General features: G+C 50.8%; 12 protein-coding genes across 12 annotated transcripts; 6 read left to right on the plus strand and 6 right to left on the minus strand.

Moving 5' to 3' along the window:
• Positions 1–180: 180 nt before the first annotated feature.
• Positions 181–1,210, minus strand: Z519_07773 (uncharacterized protein; the record flags this gene model as incomplete). Its single annotated transcript, XM_016765503.1, has 4 exons — positions 181–430; positions 479–631; positions 692–1,088; positions 1,138–1,210. The coding sequence occupies 4 exons, from the start codon at positions 1,208–1,210 to the stop codon at positions 181–183; spliced, it is 873 nt and encodes a 290-aa protein (XP_016618472.1).
• Positions 1,211–1,572: 362 nt separating this feature from the next.
• Positions 1,573–2,454, minus strand: Z519_07774 (uncharacterized protein; the record flags this gene model as incomplete). Its single annotated transcript, XM_016765504.1, has 1 exon — positions 1,573–2,454. One exon carries the CDS (start codon positions 2,452–2,454, stop codon positions 1,573–1,575), a length of 882 nt encoding a protein of 293 aa, XP_016618473.1.
• A 2,230-nt stretch (positions 2,455–4,684) lies between these two features.
• On the plus strand, positions 4,685–5,707 carry Z519_07775 (uncharacterized protein; the record flags this gene model as incomplete). The annotated part of the gene is made up of 1 exon (XM_016765505.1): positions 4,685–5,707. One exon carries the CDS (start codon positions 4,685–4,687, stop codon positions 5,705–5,707), a length of 1,023 nt encoding a protein of 340 aa, XP_016618474.1.
• A 1,523-nt stretch (positions 5,708–7,230) lies between these two features.
• Positions 7,231–7,724, minus strand: Z519_07776 (uncharacterized protein; the record flags this gene model as incomplete). Its single annotated transcript, XM_016765506.1, is given in 2 exon segments — positions 7,231–7,527; positions 7,545–7,724. 2 exon segments carry the CDS (start codon positions 7,722–7,724, stop codon positions 7,231–7,233), a joined length of 477 nt encoding a protein of 158 aa, XP_016618475.1.
• Positions 7,725–7,813: 89 nt separating this feature from the next.
• Z519_07777 (uncharacterized protein) lies at positions 7,814–8,827 on the minus strand (the record flags this gene model as incomplete). The annotated part of the gene is made up of 1 exon (XM_016765507.1): positions 7,814–8,827. One exon carries the CDS (start codon positions 8,825–8,827, stop codon positions 7,814–7,816), a length of 1,014 nt encoding a protein of 337 aa, XP_016618476.1.
• A 574-nt stretch (positions 8,828–9,401) lies between these two features.
• Positions 9,402–10,503, plus strand: Z519_07778 (uncharacterized protein; the record flags this gene model as incomplete). The annotated part of the gene is made up of 2 exons (XM_016765508.1): positions 9,402–9,746; positions 9,805–10,503. The coding sequence occupies 2 exons, from the start codon at positions 9,402–9,404 to the stop codon at positions 10,501–10,503; spliced, it is 1,044 nt and encodes a 347-aa protein (XP_016618477.1).
• A 1,588-nt stretch (positions 10,504–12,091) lies between these two features.
• Positions 12,092–13,971, plus strand: Z519_07779 (uncharacterized protein; the record flags this gene model as incomplete). The annotated part of the gene is made up of 2 exons (XM_016765509.1): positions 12,092–12,891; positions 12,987–13,971. 2 exons carry the CDS (start codon positions 12,092–12,094, stop codon positions 13,969–13,971), a joined length of 1,785 nt encoding a protein of 594 aa, XP_016618478.1.
• Positions 13,972–15,555: 1,584 nt separating this feature from the next.
• Positions 15,556–16,710, minus strand: Z519_07780 (uncharacterized protein; the record flags this gene model as incomplete). The annotated part of the gene is made up of 1 exon (XM_016765510.1): positions 15,556–16,710. The coding sequence occupies one exon, from the start codon at positions 16,708–16,710 to the stop codon at positions 15,556–15,558; it is 1,155 nt and encodes a 384-aa protein (XP_016618479.1).
• Positions 16,711–17,879: 1,169 nt separating this feature from the next.
• On the plus strand, positions 17,880–18,546 carry Z519_07781 (uncharacterized protein; the record flags this gene model as incomplete). Its single annotated transcript, XM_016765511.1, has 2 exons — positions 17,880–18,214; positions 18,366–18,546. 2 exons carry the CDS (start codon positions 17,880–17,882, stop codon positions 18,544–18,546), a joined length of 516 nt encoding a protein of 171 aa, XP_016618480.1.
• Positions 18,547–19,410: 864 nt separating this feature from the next.
• On the plus strand, positions 19,411–20,145 carry Z519_07782 (uncharacterized protein; the record flags this gene model as incomplete). The annotated part of the gene is made up of 2 exons (XM_016765512.1): positions 19,411–19,642; positions 19,721–20,145. 2 exons carry the CDS (start codon positions 19,411–19,413, stop codon positions 20,143–20,145), a joined length of 657 nt encoding a protein of 218 aa, XP_016618481.1.
• A 3,043-nt stretch (positions 20,146–23,188) lies between these two features.
• On the plus strand, positions 23,189–23,653 carry Z519_07783 (uncharacterized protein; the record flags this gene model as incomplete). The annotated part of the gene is made up of 1 exon (XM_016765513.1): positions 23,189–23,653. The coding sequence occupies one exon, from the start codon at positions 23,189–23,191 to the stop codon at positions 23,651–23,653; it is 465 nt and encodes a 154-aa protein (XP_016618482.1).
• Positions 23,654–24,650: 997 nt separating this feature from the next.
• Z519_07784 (uncharacterized protein) lies at positions 24,651–27,489 on the minus strand (the record flags this gene model as incomplete). The annotated part of the gene is made up of 6 exons (XM_016765514.1): positions 24,651–24,774; positions 24,850–25,058; positions 25,145–25,283; positions 25,342–26,403; positions 26,540–27,180; positions 27,235–27,489. 6 exons carry the CDS (start codon positions 27,487–27,489, stop codon positions 24,651–24,653), a joined length of 2,430 nt encoding a protein of 809 aa, XP_016618483.1.
• Positions 27,490–27,752: the final 263 nt, after the last annotated feature.

The raw sequence follows: 27,752 nt of genomic DNA on the forward strand, positions 1-27,752 counted from the left end.
CTCCGCACAATCACACTCACAAAGGCCTCTTCCGCCCCACCCACGCCAATGTCGTCAGGCCTTACTAGAAGCAAAACTTCGAGATGCTACTGTCCTATCGAAGTCCAATTTTCTGCATCAGAGGCCAGAATACTATGGTGTCAGTGCGGGCGATTCACCAGTAAACCCGCTTCCTAAAATCTAACTAATAAAACAAAGACAGCCGAGACTGACATAGAAGACAAAGAGAGGATAGACGCTTAAAGCCACCCTATTCTTGACAACCCCTGATCCTCCGAGGATACTAACTCCGGCTGCAAGTGACCATGCAACAAGGACAATGTAGACAGGAATGCGCGCAATAGTCGGTAAGCCAACGGCACTGAGTAGGGCAGCAATGGTCAGGGGGAAGAGGGTATACCCAATGATGGAGACGGATTGCATGAAAGAACTAGAACTGAGTCAGCACAGCTAGTATGAGGGGACAACAAGTTCTCACATGTTCCCTCCGAGCAGTTTGATCTGAAGGGTCACCACAGCCTCGCCGATCCAGACCAGGGAGAAGACACCGGAAAAGACCAGGTCGGTTTGGCCTTTGCTGGCACGCATGGAGAGGAAGACGCTCAACAGCAGGCAGAATATTAGAGGCCCCCTAAGCAAAGCTGTCAGCATGCTTCTCCTAAATGAGAGAGGTCTTTCCAGGGTAACTCACCATAGATCCCAATCTCTTAGACCCTCACTCATTCCTCCCTGCAAGATTCCATCTGCGTCCGGCCAGCGTCCCAAGAGCCCTCTAAGATCTCTTCCAAACCCTCCTCCTTGATTCTCGACATCACCCATGCCGGTGCCTTGTCTCTGGAGCATGCCTCCTAGTAAATACTTGGGGTAGAGGACTTGCTCCATTTTCTCCCGTACTGCGAACAAGTCTCGAGATACTGTGTCCCAAACACTCTCATCAATGGTATTTTGTGGCGCATGTCTGTCTTCGCCGGGTATTCTAGAAGTCAAATAACTTTGATTCAGAGGCGCGCTGGAAGATGACGATTGAATGTTGCCCGTTAAAGGGGTGCGATCGGTAGTGTTGTAGGAGGGTTCGTCAGGTTCGACTTCTGTAGAAAATAAGCCTCTGGCCTTAAGAGATCGAGTCGGGCTACCCACCATCATTGAGGAAGTCATCGTCGAGTACTGCATGATCATCGTCGTAAGAGTTTCTTGACATTCCGCTGGCCATATTTGCTAGGGTGTTAACGCCTGCAATCGAAAAGGGTGCCTGGCTGCACTGGCTGAGAGGAGTAGCAGCGAATTGTCGCGCAATCAGGATATCATATGGAGCATATCAGGTCGGAGATCTACGATTGAGCAAAATGGACGCGGTTGTAATAACAGACTTGAAGAAGAGGGTCTGGTAGCATGACGGTCGACGCAAGCTGTGACCTGAGGAGAGCATGGCGACCAGGCGACCACGACAGGGCTCTCAGGCTGGACGGCCGCGCTGAATGAGTAAGATATTACGTAATTCATATACTATGTTTCCACTGGTGCCATTCTTGCCATCATTTCGTTTTCCCACTTGGACATTCAAAGACATTCTTGTCATCCGCCAAATTCGATGGCTTGTAACCCTTTCTCCAAATTGTCGATGAGCTTCTCATCAAGAGCGTCCTCTCTAAAGCTAACCCTTTCTGTCCACCAGTCCAACCAAGTCATTGCTCTCGACCCTTCGGGCGCTCGCAAGAGCCCTACACTCACATCAACCAGGCCCGGTCTTTCAAGGCAATGCCAGAAGACTGTAGCTCCGCAACGGCTGCAAAATTCACGGAAACAGCCCTTGGAACTCTCGACCCGTTTGAGAGTCTCCATATTATAGTCCAGCGCCTTGCCGTCGAGTTGAAGCAAGTTGGCTTTGGGAATAAACGCCCAAGCTTGAATTGGGGACCCGGAACCTAACCTGCACGACCTGCATGCACAAGTACCTGCCAAGTATTTCGAATCATTTGCACGCAGCCACCATTTGACGTCTTCGCGGTTCTCTGGGCTCGAAGAATGATATGGGACAATCAAGTCGGGCCACGGCGACCAGCATTGGTGTGAGAGAGCATTGGGCCGGGTGATGCGGAAATTCACTCCTCCACAGTGGCAGCCCGCGTGCAGTTCGCTTGAGTCTCCAAATGTCGGGCCGACCTGATTGACTTCACCGTTCGAGGTGGCCGAGCTGATGTCGTCAATCCGTGTCAACAACCCTCCAGTCATCCCCTCGACCGTCGCTCCATCCGGCCCCTGTAAATAGAGGGGTATTGCAGGACCATCGACTTGGGCTAAGCAGATTGCCAGTCCGCCGTCTTTGGTGTCGCCAACAAACTCGTGTTGCACGATCTTTTCCAGACTCGGAGCTGAAGTGGCGTCTAGGGTTTCGACATTATCAACCACGCCTGAGCAAACACTCCAAGTGTCGTTTTGATGGACCTGCACAAACATGGGTGAACCACATGCTGGACAGAAATACCTGGTCAACTTTGAAGAGGAGGCATATGGGGTAAGTCGATCCACTGTATTTGGCCTCGTGACAAGGGGAAAACACGAAAAGTACAGCACACCAGTGGTGTATCGGCAGCTGTTGCATGAGCAAGGAGACGCTGGAACAGGAAGTTGGGAATCCAACTGTAGTGTCTCAGAGTTCCTCCCGCACAAGCATGTGACGCTGACGGTGGTAGTCATGGTTTTAAGTATGGCGGACTGAATTGTGGGCAAACAATCTGGGTGATGGCGGTCAGATGTCTGGAGACGTACAAGACTTCGTTTGCGACGAGTCTCCAAATTCGAATACCAACTCTCGGTGCGAATCTACCTGTATATCAGAAAGATGAGTCGGGAGCAGGATGCATTTTTCCTTTCCCCCCCGGGAATGCTGAGAACTCCGCGAGAGCAGTGATTTCATATCCTTTGACGGATGGAGAAACTTCGGCAGCTTCAGTCCGGTAATCCGCATGGCACCTGGCGAGTAGAGTATCTGAGTACGCCCTTGACCTGAAATACGTCGATACGGGCGTGCAAAATGAGGAAGGCCTTCCCACTAAAGACGAAGGGCGACTTTGAGCATTGGACAAGCGAAATCCGGTCCATGCAGAGAAGAGAAGCCGCTTCATATGGAAGACCGAGCGCCAGAAGAGGATCAAGTGGGATAACTGCTAGTAGGTATGGAGTATACCCCATGGATCACGAGGTCTATCTACTTATAATACTCCGTATCACCCTCCTCGCCTCTCGGAGACCTTGAATGCGCAAGGGGAATAGTTGCCGCCCACGTAGCAGCGTGGGATGCAGCGCAGGTCCGCCCAGAAGATAAAACTGCTGATTTTGTGTCTCTCCCTCGGTCTTTTCCCTTTTCCTCTTCAAAGAGCAACAAGCAATCCGTCCTGTATTTCCGATCCCGCACACGCCAATCTCAGACCGAACAAAGAAAACCTCTAATCCAGAAACAAGCACTCGCTTTTCAGCACACAATGGGTATGTGCATGGACGTCGGGCCCTGAGAAGATCCCATGGCTGACTGGTTGGAATCCAGGTCCCTGCGGCTGCAGCTGCGGCTCTTCTTGTAAGTCCATGGCGCTCTGGAAATGAATGCTCCCTCGCTAACATGGGCTCCAGGCCAATGCCCTTCTGGTCAATGCACCTGCGTATGATGAACCATATCTCTCCCTGTCTCTCTTGTCCGGCTTTTTGACACTGGGCCACAGAAATAAAGCACCTCCACCTCTCACACCACCGCCTCTGAAGGCCCACCTCAACTCACCACCCCGCACTCCTTTTACCAAAAAAAAAATTCGATGTTTTTCTTTCACAACATGGAAACAAAGTTGGGACGGGCGACCTCTGTCGAGAAACGGTTGGACTCCGACACTCATTTGGACATGGGGGGGCGACGCAACGTCTGTGATTGATCTATAGCCATTGCCATTGCCCACGGGCAGAGCAGACAAAGAGACTAAGCACACGTAACTTTCTCAATGAAGACAATGACTTGCCCATATCGTCTTTTCTAAACCGCGCCCCTCTGTCCTACTCGGGACCTTGCTTCCCAGGGGTTGGCAACCTTTGTTCAGCTCCGAGGTGCAGTTCCAGCGGCCGAGCAGGAGCGGGGTATATACTGTACCTTGTACCAACTGTGTGACTCCTTCCAGAAGATCCTCATCGCCTCGTATCGGCTTATCGATTGTCGATTGAAGGGTTCCGCTGGGGGGTAAACAATGAGCGAGCAATGAGTCCCGTTTGAAGGAGGGCGAATTTCACGAGAGCCACAGGAATGACTATGGCCATCTAGAACAGCCACATATCATTGTTCTTCCTCCAGTCAGGTATTTGACAATCTTTCGGCTGCTTTCGTGCCAGGGAACTTGAATCGGGTTGAGTCATACTGACGCAATGCTTCATTCGGCGTCGCCAGCGTCTGCTCCCTGCATGTTGCTCTTTCAAGATTCCTAGGTGGGTGTGGACAAGGTACTCGTTCAGCTACTGCGTGACGCCAGATAAGTGTCTTGACTGATTCCCAGCTTACAACAACATACCATTGAAGTAGTGGAATCCCCGCTTGTGCTTTGCCCTCCCCGCCAGTGGTGGAAAGCTCGCCTAGCATTTCTCTCTTTCTTTTCTCTTCCGTAGGTGAGCTTGTTGAGGCTATACCTAGAATTCGGTGTTATAAGTATCGCCCATGCCGCAGCCAGTCCCTCTTTCGTCTCGTGTCGGAGGCGCCCTTTACGGCCTCGCCGTGTGTGACGCGTTGGGAGGCCCTGTCGAGTTCAAGCCGCGCGGGTCGTTTGAGCCAGTGACACGGATGCTGCCAAACGACAACTTCGACCTCCCACCAGGCTGTTTCACCGACGACACTTCGATGACCCTGTGCCTGGCCCAGTCGTTTCTAGACTGTGGCGGCCAGTCCAACATCGTGGACCAGGTGAAGAAGTATATCTCGTGGTGGCGGGATGGTTACCTGTCGTCCGTCGGGAGATGCTTCGACATTGGTGTCTCGACGAAAAGTGCGCTGGAAACTTGGGAAAACCTCCTCAGGCTTGACCACGAGACTTCACCGACCGAAGAGACCCACCGCGCAATTCTAAAGAGAATCACTCGTTCCTTCGGCAAGGACGAATACTGCGGCAACGGCAGCTTGATGAGAGTGCTTCCGGCAGCGTTGATCGCTGTGAGCGAGTCGGATGCTGTCCAGCTCGCTCACGAGAGCTCCCTCCCAACGCATCCTCATCCCCGCTGCGTCCATGCCTGCATGATATACGCTGCTTTGGTCCTACAAACACTGAATGGCGCCTCAAAGACAGAGCTCGCCGTCAGCTTGGCGGAATCGGTCAAGGAAATCCCCAGCAACGTTTCCGACACGCCCATTGACCCCGTCCTCGCGGAGCGACTGGGAAAGTACCAAACGCTTGAGGATTGGGAGAAGACGCCGGCCGAATCGATACGGAGCACGGGCTATGTTGTCGACACTCTCGAGGCGTCGCTCTGGGCATTCTTCAACTCGGATACTTTCAACGAGGCGGCGACCCTGGCTGTAAACTTGGGGGACGACGCAGACACGGTGGGAGCAATATGTGGCGGGCTTGCTGGGGCCTATCATGGCTTTGAAGCTATTCCAGAGAGTTGGCTGCGCGACATGAAGGAGACAGACCTTCTTGGTGACATAGCCCAGAAGATACTCGAACGTAGGAACACGATGGTGTAATTGTGACTCTAGGATGTGAACTTTTCTCGAAGCACTCCTGACTGCCAAAGACAACCCACTCTGGATTATTTTGCTGGCAAAAGGTACCATGGTGCTACCAGCTCATCAAGGAGCCTCTAAAGACAGGCCTTGCCAACCTTGTCTGGAACGGCAATGGATAGATATATGATAGTATGTCGACAACTATGAGGGAAGCCTGCCCTTGTGTCGCCTTGAAACTTGCCATCTTGGCCTTTTTAAGTGCCTGATTCGGCGCCGGACTGAGAATCGAATCCCTATAACGAGAACGAGAACAGGTGCTGAAGATGCCGCCACCCATCTCATCGAGGATGTGGTTACTCGATAGGGTCAGGGTGGGACTGAGGCGGCGGCAGCAACAGATTTTGACCAACGAGGCTGTATGAAGAAGGAAGATATACCTAGCCATGACGACCCTGACGGGACGATGGAATAGCGGGGCGGGATGAAGATGGATGTTTCCACTTATCTCTTGCGACTCGTCTGCAAGTACTCTCGGGACTACTGTTGCGGACGTTCTCTGTATGGTGTATATATCCCCTCCGGGCTGCTTACAGGTCACATATTAGGTTTATGACTCAAGTACACAAGTACACAGCTTGACAAGTACCCAGGCATGTACAAGGGACACGGACGACTAATCGACCAACTATCATTCTTTGAAAAGAGGAACAGGTACATAGCCTCGAGGTATGAGGTGTACCTAGAAACCCAGCATTTCATCCCCCTCCCCCCCATGTGATGCAATACTGCGGAGTACATATGGGGCATGATATATACATAAATAATCCCCGAATAATCGTCCTTCGCGCTCATTCGGCTGACTAATAACCCGTCGCTTTGCTCTCCCGCTAACGACTATTTAGTCGACTCGCTCCCTCGTCCGCTCCCTTCTCCTCCCTTCCTCTCTTTCTGGCTCCTCTTCTACTCTCTTGTACTTCCCTTCGCCTTCGGCCTGCTCCTTCCACGCTCCCTCGCCTCCCTCTCTGCTCGCTTATACGCTATCGAGGCTCCCTTTTTAGCTCTAGTCTTACTCGCGCCTACGTTGTACGTGTCTAAGCTTATAGTGTGATAGGCTGAAAGGGGGGTTCTGGGGTTGCCGTGTCACATGACACGGCAACTGGCCCAGAGCCAGTTTCCATATCATTCTGCAGAGCATTCTTAGCATCGGATACACAATAATAATCACGGACAGTACAGGAGTGTCCAAGAGAATAGCAATGAGCATCAGTCCAACAAGTCGTTAAGCAAGAGGGTGTCAGTCGAGTCTTTGAATACTGCGTATTTGTCTTGAGTATCTGCCTACGAGTACACCTGAGCTTGCACAGTGCGATACGTGTGCTCTCTGAACCAGCGTTCGAGATGTGACCTGTGCGAGGAATGCGTACTAGGCTCGTCCTACACGTACGCTGCGCGGCGGCGTGGGCGACTCCCTCTCTCACCTTCACTCAAGGCGTTACCACTGCCGATAGAGGATCTCAGTCCGTGCCGTACGCCTGCGGCGTTTACGTGTGGTTGTTGGTTTGTGTGTGCCGGAACGAGGGTCGAAGAGTCCTTTTGGTTACACGGAATGCACTGAGCATCCGAGGACACAGCATCGTGGTGGCTGCGAGGCGGTGCAGGTGCCAGTAGAGCCGTTCTGCGGTACTTGAAAAGGTGTCATGATAAACGGAGGCAATCTCCTCGCTGAGCTCGAACTTGGCATCGCGACGGGCAAAGGAAAATCCGCAGACATAAGGCTGCTCGATCACACTTTCACCGGTGCTAGCCTCAAAAAGGAGGACATTCTCGCTTGAAAAGTTCTGGGGAGCCAATTTACGTTATAGTAGTCTGTAGGCTGAGAGAATTCGGGCGCGGGCAAAATCGAATCGCTCATTGAGATCCCGGCGGGTTCGGGATTGATGGTCGAGTTTAAGGCGATTTCGTAGCGAAATTGGGGTTGACGCCGCGCAGCCTTGAGGATACTCAAAGACAAGACCATAACGTGAACGTTTTTCATCGTGGATATATCCCAGACAGCGCAGAGTATCAGTGATCGAGATAGTGGAGAGTTGGCGAAGTTGCATGGCAAGGCTGTGAACTCTAGAATCAAGGTATGGCCTCATTGCCAGTGTCATTTTGGTCGAAGAGTACCGCCACTCCAGGATGACTGCTGCAGTTCCATAAGAAACAAACTCGCGGTCTATCCGTTCCGTAGCTTTCGAGTTGATGTTTTTGATCTCCGCCATGTGAAGGTTGAGGGTTTGCACCGGCCCAGTATCTTGTTGAACTCGGGGAGCCTGGGCTGGTCCCAGCTTCTCGGCATCGATGTTGCCACAGTTGTTTGGCTTGCGGTTGTTCCGAGTCCTCAAGCAAAGTTATCAAGGATCGATAATGTTTTGCTCGTCGAAGATCCTGGGAATCGGCGGGGACGTGGCTGTTGAGGCCTGGAGTCGTCAGCCCGTCGGAAAGCTGACGTGATGTCAGGAGCCCGCGCTCGACTCGTCTCTCTAAGCGCCGTTGTCGAGATAGAGGTAACAAGGACTCCAATTCTGTATTGTACGAGCGAAGCGTCTCGACGAGGTATGTCAACTGGTTCACGTACCGTCCTGCCCACCGCATTTTGTCCCACAGTCCCAGTTTCCGAGACTCTGGCGCAAGAGATTGCAACGCGACGATGGAACTCGTTGAGGTTGTGTCCGAGAAGCAAGCCATGCGCTCAGCCCAAGTCTTGGCAGAACGAGTCTGCCCAGTGCAATACCGGTGAATAATCTGTTCCGTGGCATGGAGTCGCGGGTTCATATTTACGATAGTTCGTTGGATGTGAGAAAGGAAGAACGGGAAGCGGAATTCACGAGGAAGGAAAAGCAACAGAGTCTCAAGGTCGGGATCCGGTTGCGTCGATTCCTGTTGGCCGGAAACAACGACATCGACAAAGCCAGTCTCGAGAACGCAGCAGTAAAATCGAACTCGTTGCCATTGCAAGTGGACGAGCAGATCCTCAAGGTCGTGCTCCGCGCTACGGGCCGTCGACAAGATGTCAAGGAGATCGATACAAGTCTTGATGGTACCTGCAACGCCGACAACGCTGGCCACCGCCCCGAGTGCTTCCAAGCCAGACATGGGTTCCCTGACGATCTTCAGGCGCTTAAAGATAGGGAGCTCGAGAAAATGAGGACCAGTAAAGAAAGGTGGTTTGGGCGCGTCTTCAAGAGCGAGAAGTGACTTACACAGCTTCCGCGGTAAAAACGTTTTTATGTACCTCGTACCTATTAAACTCATTGGTGTTGCAGGAGCACATTTTACCAAGTTTACCTAGAGCAGTCCGCCTAGCAGGAGAGCACTACCTCGCCAGTGCCCGTTAGGGTCACATAATAGCCCGTTTACCTTGTGCGTTCATTCGGTGTGGAGTACCTAATTCATAATAAGGCCTAGAATTTCGCATACCACGGACTCATCACATTCTTTCAAAGCCGGCTTCTAGGCAGATAAGGACCTCCATCCTTTAGCATCATGTCACGCAGTTTTGTAACCGGCCTTTTCTTCTCGTTCTTACATGCCCCCGATGGCCCAACCGCGATCCGAGGGCGTCCTTGCTGCTTCAATCTCTTTTGGCAGAAGGACAAGCGTACGCCTGCCTCGGGAATCTACATCATCCACAGAATACCAATCGTAACAGTATGACTTCCTTGCTCTGATGACGGCAGTTGCAGACCTTTACGCTCAAGAAGACATCCTAGAGATGCAATGTCGAAGCGACGTTGGTAAGCCACTCGCTCACGGAGCTGTTTCTGAGGTTTCCAGAATATATGCTGCCGTGACTCAACCCAGTACTGTAGTCTCTCATCAGATCGAACGACGGAATCATGTGGTCGTCCTCAAGAGGTCGGGAACAAGGCTTTTCTTACCCGGTGGCCAATACACCGATACCGCTGCAATGCGCAGCTTCATATCAGAACTTCGAATCCTCAGCCAGAAGGCCATTCGAGAGCATCCAAACATAGTAAAGCTCCTGGGTGTACACTGGGATTACTTTGAGACCGTGAGTACTTAAAGCACCGATGATAGAGCATCTGGCTAGCTGCTGACAGCCACTTCAGTGTTACCCGGAACCGTCGCTGCTGCTAGAGAAGGCGAATACAGACCTAGCAAGGTTTCAACCCAGGCAAGACACTCCATTCATACAGAGTCCACCAAGAGTGTCTAATCGGCTGCTAAAATACAGGCACCGCTCCCTCCCCTTCGAAACGAAGAAGAGTATTTCGCTGGACATTGCTCGTGGCCTTGCTGCACTGCATCAGAGCGGCGTGATTCACGGAGATTTAAAGCCTCAAAACGTGCTCATCTTTAAAATGCCCACTCTTCATGCGAAAATCGCGGACTTCAGTCATTCTCTCCTCGACACTAGAGACACCCGCACTCTTGTTGGTGGTACATGGGTTTATTCAGCCCCAGAATGGGACGAGTCAGCCTCCACGGAGGATCTCCTCAAAACTGACATTTATTCATATGGCCTTATTTTTGGAGGCTTTATGTTGGGCGATAAACTTGTCGCCACTGTTCGGCGGAATCCCCCTTTCAATTCCAACATATCGACCGAGGAAACAATTAGGAGATTGAAGGTGGATGACCACATGAATGATTACCTTTTTCGTTTGGTCCATCTTGTAGACCGAGAAAACCTAGATTCTAATCTCCACGAATTCCCCCTCATCTACATAGTTTTCGAAAATACACTCCAACTGGACCCTAAGACAAGAAACCTTGACAGAGTCTTAGATTTCCTCGGAGGCAGGTAGGTTTCCGTTGGTCCTATTCACCGTCGTTGTTTTTGTTGTCGTCGTCGTCATCTGGAAAAGCTGACCTAAGACATAGGAGAATCGAGCCTCAGTATATCCAAAGGATATACCAGGCTATGGCGTCGAACCCAGTAAGGCTTGTGTCGCTGTTTGTCTGTTGCCCATCTTGAAAACTCACCTGATCCTAGATATCAATACCGTATAATTCACTTCCGAGTCTCAGTCCAATCATTATGGACTAAGTGATAAGGTCCTTACAGTCCGTTACTACCTCGCCCCGAGACACACGAAGAGTTGCTGCCTAGATGGAGTTCGCTGTGTGCCTTACTTGCGATCATACCTGGTCCGAAGACCCGAAATTTTCTACAACAGAGTCGAGAGCTGTAGCTCTTTCCGCTATATTGTCCGCCGCCGAACTAGGGGATGTCTGGGCACAAGCTATTGTGCACAGGTTTTCCCAAGCATTTGGAGCACAAATACCTGCGCGCTATCCCATAAAGAATTGGCTTTACGACGCTGCCTCCAGGGGTTCACGCATAGCACTGGATTCATTATGGGATATCGATCCGGGCCAGGCAAGGAAAGCCCTGAGGACCTATCGAATGACGTTTTGCAGGAATCCAGACCAGCTATATCAGAGCGTAAAATGAACCACGGCTACCTGGGTGATCCAGGACGCAGTGTCAACTCAAGGAAAGATACTGCCCTCTATGGATCGCGTCAACTGGAAACGAAGCAATGCTGAAGACATTTCTGTCCTCCGGTCTAGACTCTCTTGTGACCAACAGCCAAAATAGTCAAGGAGATACGCCGATCCTATGTGCAGCCAGAGCAGGTCATTTCAATATCCTTAAAATGCTTCTCGGTCACGGCGCAGACGCGAGTATTTCGAACTGCATTTTCTGACAAATCTGGACGATGAAGCTATCCCTGCTGCTGCACAACTCTTGGTGGTAGCTGGTGCCGAGCCTGATGCTGAGACCACTGGGAATTCAGGTAACTCATACTTGGATCCGAATCCCCCGGGGGAAAAGCTGCCCCCGTCTGAGAGCTGTTTTTGCCAAAAATCCTCTGGCCCTTCGGACTCTACTAGCTTTGACAACAGAAGCTCCTCCCGTCAGCTCGGTCCGCCAGAAAATCCCTCTGTCGACTCAAAAATTGCTGCTCGCATGGGCATTGCGCCTCCATCATTTCGAAATCCTGGAGGTTCTGGGCGAGTATTTTCGCATTTCTGAACTCTTGAATCACCTAAGTGACATACATATCTGGAACGGCGGTCGCCTCCTTTCCTGCACTTTGCATTCTTGGCTGCGCTTCGGGAAACTTATCCTCAGGCTTTGATGCACCAGAACAATTCTTCAGAATGTTGACCCATTGCAAAACGTACGTCGAGCACTTGGAAAAATCTCTTCTGTTCCTCTCTAACCACGAGCCTGGCATTTTCGCAAAGCCATGCATTGATGCTAGAAATGCGCTCTTCTATGCTATCCCAAAGGGTAGAGCCGATGCAGTGAGGCTTTTGTCAACGCACCCCGAACTTGGATGCCTTTTCGATAGCCCATATAGTAGATGGGCTCGATATAGAGAAATGAATGGGCTTCTTACCCCGTTAAATCTACAAGCCGAGGGTAAACCACATGATGAATACAAGCAACAGCTTGCTACTGCTGGCGGCGACAGAGATTACGGCTCATTTCAAGCACCTGATGGACTTTTTACCTCGCCTGCTGGCTCTAGCGATGAGGGCGACGACAGCAACAACAATCCTGAAGGAAACTTGGAGTCGGACATGGACCATCCCTACCTTTGTCCCCACTACTTTGTTCGACATGATTCTAACCGTAGTCGCCGCAATAGACACCGCACTAGAAGAGCAGTCCGACGCATTTCACAGCTCAGCTTCACGGGTCCTTCCGTATTGGATCGTCAACCAGGGAACTACGACCCGCAGAGCAACAGTTCTTGGGATTACCTAAATGGTTTGAGTCAACATGACCCAACGTCTCTTTTCAATTATCAAGCACTGGAGGGGATTGTGGACGCTGTCTTGATGTCTATCATGCACGGCAGACGCCAAATCTTTCACGATCTTGTTACTGGAGTTGCGAAGAACACCATACAGAACCCACCACCATTCCCGTGCTTCGTCGGTTCAGAGGAAGAGTACAGCTTTTGTAAAGTACATTATGACAACGAGGACATAGAGAAGATGGCGCGTGCCCACACACCTGACAATCTGATCCGGCGATTTCCAGTTCAAGTTTGGAACTATTATCTTAAAATCAACAACGACTCCGGAAGGCTCGAACGCTTCGATGGAATCCTTCACTACCCTCTTCTTTACATGACGGTAATTGCCAGATCAATACATCGAGACATCTTCCTAGCGTAAGTTCAACTCACCATTGATCCTCAAATTTTTGTTTTTTCCCCCTCCATTTTCTTTTTTTGGTGACATCTCAACACGAACTAACTTCGAGTAGGAAGATGCTACTCTCAATCATGCGCGAAATGAATGTGCCGAACCCCAAGGAGTGGACAACAGGGTCCAAGTTCGAGTCTGATTGTTTTGCCATAGCCATCACTGGCCCCCCTGCAGCACCACTTTACCATGCAGCTTACTTGAGATGGAACGAGCTGGCTGTCCTATTGATGGAACACGGTTCAACACCCCAAGGGCGATGCTGGGAGTACCCGGGTGGATGCAACACCATATTAGGCCAGCTCTATGCGGACACCAATGGAGCGAGCAGTGAAGTTCGAAATCTACTCAGGACAGCTTCCAGTCTCCGCATTGATCGTATCATTACCTTGAACGATATCTCCACGCTCCTGCGCTCATATCCAAGCGTCGAAGGTCTGATCCAGTGGAAAAAAGGTGTCCTCAACTGGAATAATTACTACCAGTCTCCTCCAGTTCACTACATTCAACTGTGGGATGCAATTAGAGAAGCCAATGCTCCACAGCGTCAGAAGGTCTGTACGGGCTGTCCACCACGGTCGTTTCTCGTCATTAATGCGGTGCGGCGTCGCGACATAGTGGCGCTTCAGCACTTACTAGATTTTGGACTGAATGTAAATGAGAAAGTCGAACCTATTGGTTTCACTCCAAGAGCCACGGCTCTTGACATAGTGAGCTGGACAGCAACAGTCAAGCGACTTCGATGCTGCGACAGCGGACTCGAACTCAGGGAACACGACCGGCGGATCGCGGAATTTCTACTTTCCCGTGGGGCCATTCGGGGACCTAATTATATGTTCGAGTACTTGCTCGTTATTACTATCTTGCAATGCGTCGTCCTACCTATCTCACTGCCAGTCTTGCTATGCTTTCTCATCTCCTTGTGCGGGTCGAAAGCCGTGAATCTCATAAGTCAGTCTTGGAGCATACGAGACGCAGTCTTAGAGGACGAGCCTGGAGGTCACTTAATCTATAATTTGGACACCATTCTGTACACATTCGGGTGAATATTTAATATACTTGGCCCGTTAGAAACTGTGCTAGCGTAGCATTACATTACCACCCTTCGTCACGAGGGCCACCAGAAGGGGACTTCGACTGCTCAGGCGACCTAGAGATGTGGCTCAATACTCGCTCTCTGGTTGACGAATATTGCTGCAAGGAGCTCTGTGGCAACTGGGGGAAGAATGGGTGAGGCCATTGCTCTGGATATTCTCGCCGATCTATATTGTTTGGTTGTATTTGGCTGTTTGATGGTACAGTCCTTTGTGCTGAGCAATCTATGGGTCTGCTGATTACTGAACTATCCTTGGACAATGTGTGAAGTGCTCCAGGAATCATCATCATCCGATGTTGTCTGGGGCGCGACCCATTCGATTTTGCGGCCACAAATCTCCCAATGGGGGATCAGGTTTTTGGATTGGTCTCACCGAGCGCACAATGCGATATACCGTGATATCAGAAAGCTGTCAGTGCGGTGGAGACGTGATTTTACAGTGACCGATGAAGGGGAGATGGAAGATGGTGTGAGGCTTTTGGACGCGTCTTCAGGTTCGAGCTAGGTTTGAGACAGCCAAAGACAGTTTGTGCGACGGAAGAGATGGCACCACAAAGCACCAACAGTAAGTGAAGATGATGATGTTTGCTCTCTTCTTCTCCCCGTCGCCTTCGGCCTACCCCCTTACCTCCTTCTTTACTCGCTTATGCGCCAGCGAGGCTCTCGTTTTAGCTTTAGTCTTACTCGCGCCTACGTTGCACCCACCCAGCGTTATAGTAACTTTACCGAACCAGCGCCAATGTCGCTAAGAAGTTAGTTCTGCAACGGATTATGGAAGGGGGAGACATAGTATACAATACGTAAGAATTAGGCAACGGGGTAAAACTTCTCAGATTAAGGCCCTCCTGGCTGCGGAGCGTACGATATAAGGAGGGATGTGTCGTTCCATTCTTTCTTCTATTCTCTCTTCAGATTTTATTCTCCTTATTACTAGGTTGGTGTAACACCCAGCGCCCAGAATGGTCACGAGGCTGTGGTCAGTACAACACCCCAGCGGCACCTGGCCGCCCACCAACAAGGATCTACAGGAGTGTGGCAAGGAGACCGGTACTGGGTAGTGTGTCTCGAGAGTTGCCAGAGCCCTCGGAAGGGAAGCTACCGTGTCTCAGGAGGAAAGAACCTGAGAGAGCCACTGATGAGTATAAGGAAGGATCAGGAATCTTGGGATAGATAGATAGGCCTTAGTACATTGCCATTCCATACCCTACCTTGTGCTCGCAAGCTACGTGATCCCTCTCGAACCCGCCCCCTTTTGTGACAAGCCAATACCCCTTCTTGGTATGGTTGTTACATCCTCAAGATTTTACTACGCCGAACGCACGCGCGACGACCTTGCAGAAAGGCGAGACCGGAGTTTGTCAGGGGTCACCTGAGTCATTCGTACTACCTTCTCCATTAGGATACAAGGCATGCCCGCTTCACCTACATCCAGAGCAGTTCCTCTCTCTCCCCTTCTTGCTTAGTACTCCAAAGATAGCCCATACCAATATGAAAACACCCTGAAATGCAAAAGCTATATCAGAACGGAGTATTTCTAACTCTCCCCCCCAAAATCTCTGAGAAGGAGTTCAGCTTGACGTCGACACTCATCGTTGCCACGAGATAGGATATTGTAGGCATCAATCGGATAGGCAAATCCTTTGTCAATCGCATTCTGACGAACATTTTCTGGAACGTCACGCAGCAGGGTTTGGCCGTGGACAGTCGTCAGGGTCCTCGCTGCAAATCCGAGGGAATTCGACACCCCATCCCAGGGAAAGCCTTGTCTATTCTCCAGCACCTGTCGAGCGTCTTTGTACAGGCACTTTGCAGTGCAGCGAATGATCCCAGGATCTTGCTTGCATCGTGACAGGAAAAAAAGAAACTGGTGCCGGAAGATAAAAATACGCTCGTCGCCAGCATTAAAGTTGTCGATGGCGTGTAAAATCAGCTTTTCGTATTCACTGATGAGCGCCCAGAAATGGGAAGGTGTCACGTGCCAGCGGATCAGGTAATTTGTTTCCATCTGCGGGATTGTGAAGGTTTGCCTATTCCAGGAAATTCTCAGTTGTTGAATTGCCTGAAAGTAACCTCGTTCAAGAAGCCGAGTCACTTCGTCACGTGGAGCTCTATACACAACCGCAACCAAGCGATTCAACAGATAAGGGAGGCCTTTTTGATCATTCTTCGTTTCTTCCAGGATGGTCGCCAATAGGAAATCAATCGGAAGTTTGTTGCCAAACCAGTAGTGTGCGTTCCCTGTTGGTTGCATGTCCAAAAACTCTCGGCAGATTCTCCAAAAGAAGATGAGAGCGTTTGCTTCCTCGGTCTTTCGGATTGCAGCTCGCACCCCGTCAAGAATTTGACGCCAGATCTGTGAGAACTCCACGTGGCTCTCTAGGTCCATGAGGCTAGGGAGTCTGGATGAGATCTGGCTCAGCTTTTGCCAGCTTGTCTGGTAGTCCTTATCTGGGGTAGAGTACAGCAGATCAAAGTTCCTTGCTGCAGCCTTGTTGGTCATGAAGTAGGCGTCGATATTTGACTTCACCCATTGACGAACCATCCGTTCTCGCTCCCAAATATTCTCTTCATGGAGTCCAGCTTGGAGCGGCGAAGGTGATGTGGTAATCTCCTGAATGATTTGAGAGTATGAGAGTCCAACATTGTTGCCTCGCTGATCTCCAGACGTTTGTGCTTGACCGTTAGGCATGATGCCCCATTTGACGGTCCTCCGATAATTAAGTTGTTTCGAACTTTGTAAACTCTTAGTGAATTAAACAAATTTCTAATTTTTTTTCTCATGGGAAAACCCGGACGCTCAATCGTACCTGGTACACATCCCGTATATCCTTGGGAGAGTGTGTGCTATCTTTTCGTCAGACCAATTTTCCTCCTGGCAGAGATGAAGAACTATTGGCCGAAATGACTCTAATGTTACTGCGATTGGGGAAGGATTTCTGATGATCTGCTCCGGACTTAGGTTCCCACTGTTAAATTGGAGTTGCATATACATTGGTGTACAAGAAATTTGATTCATTCTGAAAGACTGTTGCAACGGAGAGTTAAATTGAGCTTTGATCCAAGAGTGTCGAATAAAATGAGCTGGTTAGAGCGTTTAATGTTCGGATATGAGAATGCGAAAGCTTACTGTACTATACAGGTGGAACACATTCAAGTGCTTATGTACTGCTGGCAGCTAGTGCCTCCCTCTTGTTGCCTTATTAAAGGTGCATCCTCGGGGATGGACGCCAGATGCCTATGAGGTCCCTGGACGCCGTTGGAATTGAAAGGAACTCATCCTAGAGAAACCAGAGTACCCATTTGCGAGTTTGGCGAAACTATCCCGTGCATGGCGCTAGCTGAGCTGGCAATTAAGGGAGGTCACCATCGAACAGGGGAGGATTGGTTGGAGGCAACCCCGCCCAAGCCTAGATTTCCAGCCTCTATGCTAGGTGGCATTCATCTTAGTGCTCGTCTGTGATATACGAGGACACTCGCTTGTCCATTGGTGAGATTATTCAAGTTGTCTCCTTGCATATTTTGCCCAACACTAGTCAACCTCAGGGCAACATAATCTTTCCCACCATCGGTAAGAGCTACTTTCATGTCGCATCTGCAGGTTTCTGCCAATACAAAAAGCATAGTGGAGTACGAAATAAGTAAATGCATAAAAGGAAGAGCTTCCGAGCATCAAGGTGTTCTGGAGGCACTAGGAGGGCTGAAGATACCTATACCTACGACCATCCAGGCGAAGCTTGAATTCTTACCAAGGGTCCAAGAGACAAGACAAGCGCTACCTCCTTTCTCAGAGCCTGACTCGTCTGGGATCATCAGAAAGAGCTGCATACAGGATTCCATTACCCAGATCCTCATTTCATCATGGGCAATACCCCATCAACTCCTCTTTTCCCGCCAACACGAATGTCCCAGAAAGGGATAGAGTTTCTGAAACACCAGGAAGGATTCAAGGGCGAGTTTAGCCAGGACGGCAAAAGCGCAGAAAGCGGACAGTCGATTGGCTTCGGTATTAACTGCAATGCAAACCCCAAAGTCTGCGCCCAGATTAAAGAAGAACTTCAAAAGACAGGCAAGCCCCTCACCAAAGAGCAGGGAGAGGTTTATCTGAGGCAAATCCTACCGCAATACGAGAAAGCTGTCAGGAACCTCGAAAACTCCGACAAGCTGAGCCAGAATGGGTTCGACGCACTTGTGAGGTATAGTAAATACGTTTTCTTCCTTTCAGTTCCTCTATAATTTCGATACTGGGGTCCCAGGATAAGGCAAACGACAGTCGTCTCCTTGGAGACGGGACTAAGGAAATGAAGTGGTCGCGTAGTTCTAGGCTGACAGATGAAATTGCAATAGCCTCGCCTACCACAAAGGTGGGAAAGGAATGAGTAGAACGGTCAAAGACCGCATGAAGATACAGGATATGGAGGGCGTCTACCAAGCGATCAAAAATGACCAGACATCAAGCAAAGCTGGGGAGACATATTCCAAACGGAGACTCGATGAAGCCGAGTTATTCAAATCAAGCGACAATTAGAAGACAACCAAGAACGGCTAGGCGACGATTAAGGAGGGGAGGACAAACAGATGGGGGAAACTGAGCACTGAGCACTGAGTATCCCAAGGCAGACTCGAAGGCTGTGAGGCTTGGTATAGGTCGAACATTTAGGTTTCACTAGCGTGAGGCTTAGCGCAGTCCTAGTAGACGGTCCGTTTGGACGCTAGACGCCAGGCATGGGTGTACGCTATGGCTTACTCCGTTGCATATCCTATGCGCAGGAGATTTCTGTTCTTCTTAGTCCACACGTGCGTCGCAAAAGTCCGTGTGCATGGCTCGCTTCAGCCTCAGCCTCATACTCAGCTGCACCGCTCAAATATGCCACACTGTTTGCCTGGCCAGCGAAAGGTCACATTATCTCTGGCCAATGGAGATGGTGGTCACGACATCGATATCGTACCGGGTACTGCATAGCTGGTTGAGAGACTCGGTAGACGCCGGGGTCTCTAACTGGTCGGCGTTTCGCCACTGGCCATTGCATGCGATTATTCACACAGCAGCACTGATGTCCCTTGATAGCGAGGCCGACCTACATTATACGATCCTACGTGTTTCAGACAGTGCCCGAGCTCACAGCCTGGGACGAGGCGTTGGAAGAGAAGCTGGGCCCAAGAGTGAGCCGTGTGGTGTGCAGCAAAGCCCACGAACTACTGAACCGGATGTCTAAGTGGATATATTTAATATCTCCCATATCACTTCTCATCTGTCCATCGACCTTGAACTGCCCTCACCAGATTCTTCTTGTACTCATACGATATAAGCTTAGCCCACTCTAAGCATTCTCTTTTTCTACCCGGATTTATACTGGCACTTCTACCTAATCAATCATGACGTCCACTACCCATGATATTGGTTTGCGGACACAATACTGTCTCAACCAGATCAAGAAATGGTCTGAGTCTCTCACCCAACATCCCGCTGAATACTGGTGGCTGGAGTTCTCACATTCCTCTTAGAGCAAGTAATGAGCCTACCAAAGTTATCATCATCCTCGGCCGAAAAGGCGTGGGAAAATCCATAGTGTTGGAGGATCTCACCAGTGCTCAGGGTCACGCGTGTGATGTCAGAGGTCCTGGTAAGTGAATGGTTACATTCCATCGCAGTGTTGATACATTAAAAACCCTATTTCCTGAAACTTCCGCCTTCACCACAGGAACGACAGCATTCCAGCTCGAAGAATCAATCATCAACGGCGAGAAATACTTCTTCATGGACACACCAGGCTTCGACGCCGGCGATGAAGTAGAAGCATTCTTCGAAACTGCTCGAGGCATAGAGGCTATCCGTCACCACGCCACCATAGTCGGGGTGCTTTTTGCTGCCAGCGTCAACTACTCTCGGGTTGAAAACCTCGACCGCAAGCTCCTCGAGTTTCTTGAATTGTTCTGCGGGGACGAATACATTCCAAGAATTACATTCGTCACAACGCACTGGACTCACCCAGATGCTGCTCAGTCCAACAGGTTCGCACATCTTCGTTCCCTTTGGTGCAGCTTCTTGGCTAGAGGAGCAGGGTTATATCAACACGGTCGAAAGTACAACGATCAACACGAGGATACTGGGATTTGCCTACCCTGACAATCGAATCGTCATAAGATTGCCGAGTACGCTAGAAACATGGTATCTCGTCATTAGGGTGGTTTGAATGCCCCAGGTCTCAGGATACTCACGGAGCTGGATGGAAGAAACGGACTCCATCTAACTTCTGCAGCAAAGTGTTTCAGAGCTTCGCCAAACACATACAATGAACCAGAGGACAAGCAGTCAAGGGAGAATACGACAAAAGACCAACCGCCACGTCAACCTGAACCGCAAGGAACTGGGCGGACCAATGACCACGTACCATCGGCCGGTCCGGACCCAATAAACCCTGCATGGAGCAAGCTCGCTGATTTCGCGCTCGATATTGGCGGCGATTTTATCCGTAACGTGTTGAAAAGCCAGTTCGGCGGATTCGGAATCAGTGGCCCCAGCTCCAGACCCGGGGGCTTTTCACCAGGTGAGAAATTGCCGGTTTCATTACGGCTTTATCAGCAGTGTACCAATACTGAGCAGCATAGATCCAAAATCAATTGTCGACCAATTCAAGCAGCTCGGTCTACCCTCCGACCTAGAATCTCGGAAGCTAATTGGGGAGAAATACGGCATCTTCAACGTTGGTACTGCGGAAGGGAACTTGGCTCTTCTCAGGAAAAATGGGGGGCTAGCTTTGAAACCCTTTTGAGGGTGACGGCGAGAACTTTTCGTTGAGAGGCTCCCTCCCCCAAAATGATCAGTGTTCATAATCGTTTCGCCGAAACATGTTGAGGAGGGCGACTTCCTGCTACACAGATTGCACGACTACTAGTAATACTGAACTCGTTGGGCTGGGTCGGGTTGATCAATTTCGTTATTAGGCGCATGTACTTGTTCAAATCATACTAGTTTGCTCATGGTTTTGAGGCTTCAAAAGGCCAAACCTCCCAGAAAGCATGACGAAGAACCGTATAATAGGCTTTCGTATCGGAGTAGGTTGTCTATGCTAAGTTGATCGTTACTATACTTTTTCTCCCTGCAACATCTATCGTGGTGAACTAGCGTAGTAACTCTCACTCCCACTAGTCCCGAGGTAGTGTCAGTCGTTCTTCAGTATAAATTTCTTCCACTACTGTAACAGAGCACTTCAGGGTTCGGCGTGCACGGGCAACAACGCACAGAGGCCTGTCCTGCAGGTCGGGAATCGAGAACGCTTTTCTGGTTGACGCTGACAAGACAACACCACCACCAACACTACCCAGAGAGACAGTGGCCTGGGCAACGAACGCCTAGCACAACGGCAGCATCGAGAAACGGGGCAGGACTGACAGACACTCAGGAATTAGGTAGACGGCACCAAAAGGCCATGGAATTCATGATACTCTGCTCAAACTGTAAAGAATTGCACTCTGCCAGCACTGTAAACTGCTCCGCACTCCTCCTGCCAGCCCATTTTTTTTTGGTTTCACATGTGACTAGACAACTTCTCTCCCCTGCTACCACTCTACCAGCCCTGCACAGCACAACACAGCACAGCCACCTTGTCTTGTTACACTACAACGCCTAGACGGTTGAAATAGCGACTTGTACGTTTCTTGGGATAAGTTTCTTCCAGCAATAGCACTCATAGTTGTCATATTCGCTTTCCGGGCAGTTTGGATTAGATTTCAATCAACCATGTGGATGCTTCATCGAAAGTCGGCGCAAGGGACCGATTGAATATCACTTCATCGAAATTAGATTTCTCGGTCCCCCGAACTTTGAATGAGGAACTTGCCTCAGGACCATTCTACTCGAGGCCGCCCCCACTGGCCTTGAATAAATAGTAATATGAGCGAGGCTTTTTCACACCCGCTGGTCTTCCAGCCTAGAGGACATACTTTTAATTGTAAGCTTGCATCCCCTTCTTTGCCGTTACTTTCAACGCCAGCAGTCAAAAACTCGTCCTTCTGCTTTGTTCCGCCAACACAGGAGACAATAAATCGCGACCACGCCATAGATGTTACGACCCAACACGTAAGGCTAAGCAAGGCTGAGACACAACTTGCGACGAATATGATACTCGGAAAGCATCGCTTCTAGAACAAGGAGGTCTCGGTTTCAGGGTCGACAGCGAGGCTGTCGACACAGTGTACTCATATCCTGGCGGACGTCAGGACGAGGTCCTAACCTCTTTTCTCTCCTTCAGTTTAGTCTCTTGGTATTGTGCTGTCTACAACGTGGTGCTTTTTCCCGCGTTTTGGGCGAGCCGTAACACCTCAGATGACAGCGCCAGGATCATCAGGTCGAGTGATGAAAGGATTGAAAGTTGCCAAGTAGCAGGCTTAGCTGAAAGAAATGAGGGGTTACCGCTGGGCAACTGTAGCCGAGGCATAAAACGACCCCTGAGCCCGAACTGGCTTCTGCGAATGGGCATCAGGCAGCGCTCCCTGTGGCCTGCCCTGTGCTCGGGCGCGCTCTCCCATACTCTGCCGTGGCTCCCTCAAGGTTCTCCCGTGCTCGTCTGGGGCGTCCCCGATGTTCCGTCACGTGCCCGATTAAAGCGGCCTCGCTCCGTTTCCTGAACGAAAATGATGATGGACGAAGGTCAGTTTGGGGTGTATATAATATATATATATATATCCTTCCTGGCGAGTCACCTCCCTCGCAATTTCTTGAAAGCCAAAGGCATGGAATCACCCACAGCGCCCACACCTACGAATCATCGAGTGAACGCTGGAACGTTGAACTGAACTCAGATGGGCAGTGGCGGACGATCCGAAAATCATCCCCCCCTTCCCACCGCCTCTCGCCACCTAGGCATCGATATTTCATCTCACTGGCCGAACAAACGAGGAAGTGACGCAGTGAAATGCATGCATGCACGCCGTGAGTAGGCACCTGGAGCCAAGATATATATATACCTGCACGATAAATCCTGTTCTGCCTCCCTTTCTTCTGACCACGTCCCATCGATCTCCATTCTCGGAGAGGCTCTCTCGACTAAAAGTATCGTTCACCCCCCAAAACGCTATTCAGGTTAAACTAGGACCTTGACTGGCCCCCCCTCTTACAAACTGTATACTCTGAGCACATAACCCAAAAATCAATCACATCCCCGATCATAATGTCTGACTTCGGCTCGAGCCAAGGTTCATGCCAGCAACAGCAAGTTACTGGCGGCAGTGGTAGCGGCGGCGGGGTCTCGTACAGCTCCAGTGCCTCTGTATTCTACAGCACGTCGGCGTCCTATTCTGCCTCGATGTCGTCGAGCAACTCTGACCCGCAAGGCCGCAGCCAGAGCCACACCCAGACCTACAGCGAGACCATGACCAGCAACGATCGCGACGGCACCAGCATCCGCCGTGTGGCCGAACAGACAGGCCGGCCGACGCTGATCGAGGAGACGTATATCCCGTCCCGCCCCGCCGGACGAGGCATCGAACTCGACGGCGACGGCCGGCAGGGTGGCGCCAGCGGTGGCAGGATCGAGGATGTCACGAATGATGACGACCAAGACCAGGCGGCCAGGGACAGAGAGTACGAAGAGCGCATCGAGGACGAGTATGCAAAGCGGGAAGGTGGTGCTTGAAGGATCTTTTTTTGGACTCTGTTCTGTGAGGTTGGGGATCTGGGGTATGCTCGGGATGGACGGTTGAAATTGTTCCTTGCTGACTGATACTTTACTGCTTTACTCGATGGGAGGGAAGCTGGATGACCTGGTGGAGGAGTCTTGCCTTCTGTGACAGGAGATACAAAAGACGATCGGAGGCCCAGGGGTGGAGGAGAACGGGCTGTGGAATACGTAGATGGGCGTGTTGGATGGCCTTCATTGCACGATCAAGTGCTGGGGGAGGAGGACCTTCGCGGCGAGTCGGTTTCAGCAACAAGCGACACAGTGCGCCACGGAATATGTACCTCAAAGACTGTGTGCTCAATAACGTCGAAGCGGCCGCTGCATCGAATATCATCGACGGTATCGGATGAATGACGGAGGGCCACTATTCCCAAGGGTACACAACATACTTATGGTGAATGAAGGGCATCCTCGAGCCAACAGCGAATCACTCGACTCTTGTCAGACTCTGCCACTTACGTTTGAATCCGCTCGAATACTGGAAGACACAAGTCGACTGAACAAGTTCGGATGGGGGGTATATTGCTCTAGCTCTAATCAATCCACTCAATCCATTCATCCATCTCCGACTATCGACAATTGACTATCGGCTATCTGCTATCAAGCTTTGTAGCATCATCTAATACTGTGCGCACGAGGATCGGGGGTTGGAACAAATGAGACGATTCGGGCAAGGGCAGGGGCAGGGGCGGAAGGGGGAATGGAATGTATGGCTCTTTGTCTTTGGAGTCTGCTGCATCTTTTCGCTCTCTTCGTGGGCGAGAACTGTCGGGGACCCGGCTGTCCCCTGGGCCCTTCGTGAACAATGGATTGATTCATTTGCCATGTGGCGGTGTACCATGCAGAAAATGAGCTAGGGACGCACGTCGAGACACAAACGAGCCTCGACCCACGCAGCCGGGCATGAAACAAAACTTTTTGGGGTGGCCAGTCATGCTTCGTCCTCCTCTTTCTAGATCTTCAGCTCCTCCAGCGATGCGGCGGCTGTCACGCTCTTCTCCTTTGAAGGGATGATCGGACTCGTCGACATGTCGATTTTCTTCGTGCAGATCCATGCAGATGCATACATGTTGACCCTGCAACAGAGCATCAGGGTCTGGTTTCTCAAACAGGAGCGGCCGCCACAACGGCACGGGGTTGTCTAGACTCACCGATCGATACACTTCCCGGAATCCCGTCTGCCCACGCACGTGGCATCGAAGCCATTCTGCTCAAAGATGTCGGTATACCATGGTCTCAGCGCGGCAGAGCGGAAGAGAACACGGCCCCCAAGCTTGAGGACCTTGTTTAATGCCACGATTTGTTCCAGCGCCGCCGAGTTTTTGTCTTTGGGGTCGAACCAGTCCATTGAGTCCATGAGCTGTAGAATAGGTCAATGAGTCTCACCTAAGGAGGAAACGCGAGGAATTCCTGCCGAGGGATGAAAGTAAATGGACAAAGACTCACAATGGCAATGGTCAATGTCGAGGGGCTGATCCTAGAAATCACTTCCATGATTTCGTCCGTGTGGATGCGTAGACCATCAAATGCATCGGCCTTCGACAGTGCTGTGTGGGCTTTGACGCCAAGGTAACGAGGATGACACCTTTTCACTGTTTGTTAGAGGAAAGGCCAAAGCCAGGTCCGATGCAAAAGTTGCTTACTTCCTCGAGAACTTCCCCTGCAGGCAGAGATAATAGAAATAGTTTTCCCTGCTAATCTGCGTCGTTTCCACCACTGGGTCCAATGTGTCGACAACGTACTGCCAAATAGCTTCGCCGCAGAGCTTCTTCGTCCGTGGCAGCCTCGTCCGCTGCGCGTAGTCGTCAATAATGAGGGCGTGCTGGTTTGGAGGCACCCCGGCGGCTTTCCATGCCCACCACTCTGTGGACACCACGGTTTTGTGCAAGGGCCAGCTGAGTAGGAGATTCCTGATCTGGGGCCAGATCTCGCGCTGCTCATTCAGCGTCTCCACTTTACACATTGTACGCACTTTTGCGGTGAGCCCAAATGTCTTGAATAGCCATCGCACGAGCTTAATGGCGTGTCTGGAGCCCCCGCTCTCGTACAGTCCTCCCTTGGAGGAGAAAATGTAGGATTTGCTGAGCCAGTATTGGAACGCTTGGCTGGACATGTGCGGACTGAGTTTGGAGAGAAGGAGATTGCGGAAGTCTGGATGCTTGCCCTCGCCGAATAGTTGCCAGACGTCGCTATACGGAAGAGCGGTAAAGGCAGCAACTTTGAGCTCGAGGAGGTGATTTTGATTCGGATTCAGATCGACCGCGTGGATGCGCTTAGGCCGTTCGAGCAGATAGTCAAGAATATTATCCCCAGCGCTGGTGATGGTGAGGATGACGTCGTCTTGAGTGATGTTCAACAGTTTGTGGTCGACCTTAGGATCTTCCCAATTGAAAGCGTAAATGTACTCGTTGCCAAACTGTTGATGTTTTTGCAAAAGGTCGTTATAATAGATTCTCCAATGATGTTGCTGGTAGAAAGCCGAAGGCAGTGGCAGGTCGTTGCTCAGGTTGACAATGGCAGACTCGTACGACTTCGACCGGGGAATGCTCTGTTGAGCGTCCAGGTTCCGCTGTTCCTTGAATTTCATGGGGGATAAATACGGCGATTCCGTGAGAGCCGCATCAAGTCTTTCCAGGACTTCCTGGCCCTGTTCAGCAAAGGCTTCAGCATCTCGTCTGCATCCGATGAAGATATAGTATGGAATGCTAGTAATGACATATAGTTAGCCGCTCGAGATCCCAATAAGAGAGGGAGGGACCTCCCGGACGCTGCGGCAGATCCATCACCCGGGTCTGTGTCTACGTTTAAGATGGAGAGGGAAACACATGGACGAGGACTCACCCGCCGAGAGGATAGTTGCGCTGGCTTGTGGACAGGACAGTACCAAAGCGATATTCGACGTAGTCTCTACGACCACCATCAAGGTTTACTCGATCTGCGTCGAACCATGTACGCCAGAACATCCGACCGAACCAATTGACATGGCGATTGAAGGTCCCACCGCAGTAGTTTCTCGAAGAGATATCAACGATGCTCTGGACGTAAAAGTCGCAAATACCAATCAAACCTTTAGGGGACAGAAACCCTGAAACCATGTCGACCACGCCATAGAAATCCGGGATCATGGACAGGCTGTAACTCATGGTGATCAGGTCTGCCGAGGATGGGGCACATGCAACCGATCTCGCATCCTGACACAGGACCGTGACATTTTTCCAGCCATTCTTACGGACTCGTTCTCGCGCGACCTCGCACAGCGAAGTGGAGAGGTCGACAAGGAACACATGCTCAAAGAAGGCCTCGATACCCACCAATTTGTCCACGACTTCGATGTTGTAACCTGTGCCGCCCCCAATGTCATACCAAACGGGTTTCTGCCCGTCTCCGGATGCCATTTTGCCTTGTAACTTTGCAACCAGAATCGCAAGCATATCCTCTCTCCCCCGCAGAAGGCGTTTTCGGGTAGAGTCATAGACATTGGCCTGAAGCAAATATAAGTAAGAAGGGAACAAAGTTCGAACTTGTCGCCCCCCTACCTGAGCAGAATAGAAGCTCTCAAGAGCCCCCTGCTGACCGATATCGGCTCGTCTGTCATGAGGCTTGAGCATGCAAGCGTAGACAAACTTGACGTAGGGATGGGCTGTGAGCTTGTCGAGGGTAACCTGTCCGCCAAGCCTATACAAAACAACACCCAGGATGGTCACGAGGACAGAGAAACCGACACCTATCAACCCAAGTTCGAAGTGGAAATCCTTCAGTCGCTGCCATTCCGCGTAGTTAAAGTATGCCATTGTTGCCGGTCAAATGCGAACAACAATGACACTTGCAGGGAGGAGAGAGAAAGGAGAAAGAGTAACTGCTAAAGTGCTCGTGATCTTCCTCATATTTTCGGGTGTTTATGTCTTGACCGCAAGACCCATGGAGACTCTGGGCGACGAATAAACCACGGGCAGCAGATTCCGCGAATCGGGTCATTGGAAAGGACCATATGGCGCACTGAGTGGCAAGGACAACCGCCGTAAAGCCTTGAGAACAGTCCATTTGGGGGCCTGCC

This window comes from Cladophialophora bantiana, assembly GCF_000835475.1.
Source record: "Cladophialophora bantiana CBS 173.52 unplaced genomic scaffold supercont1.11, whole genome shotgun sequence".
NCBI lineage: Eukaryota > Fungi > Ascomycota > Eurotiomycetes > Chaetothyriales > Herpotrichiellaceae > Cladophialophora > Cladophialophora bantiana.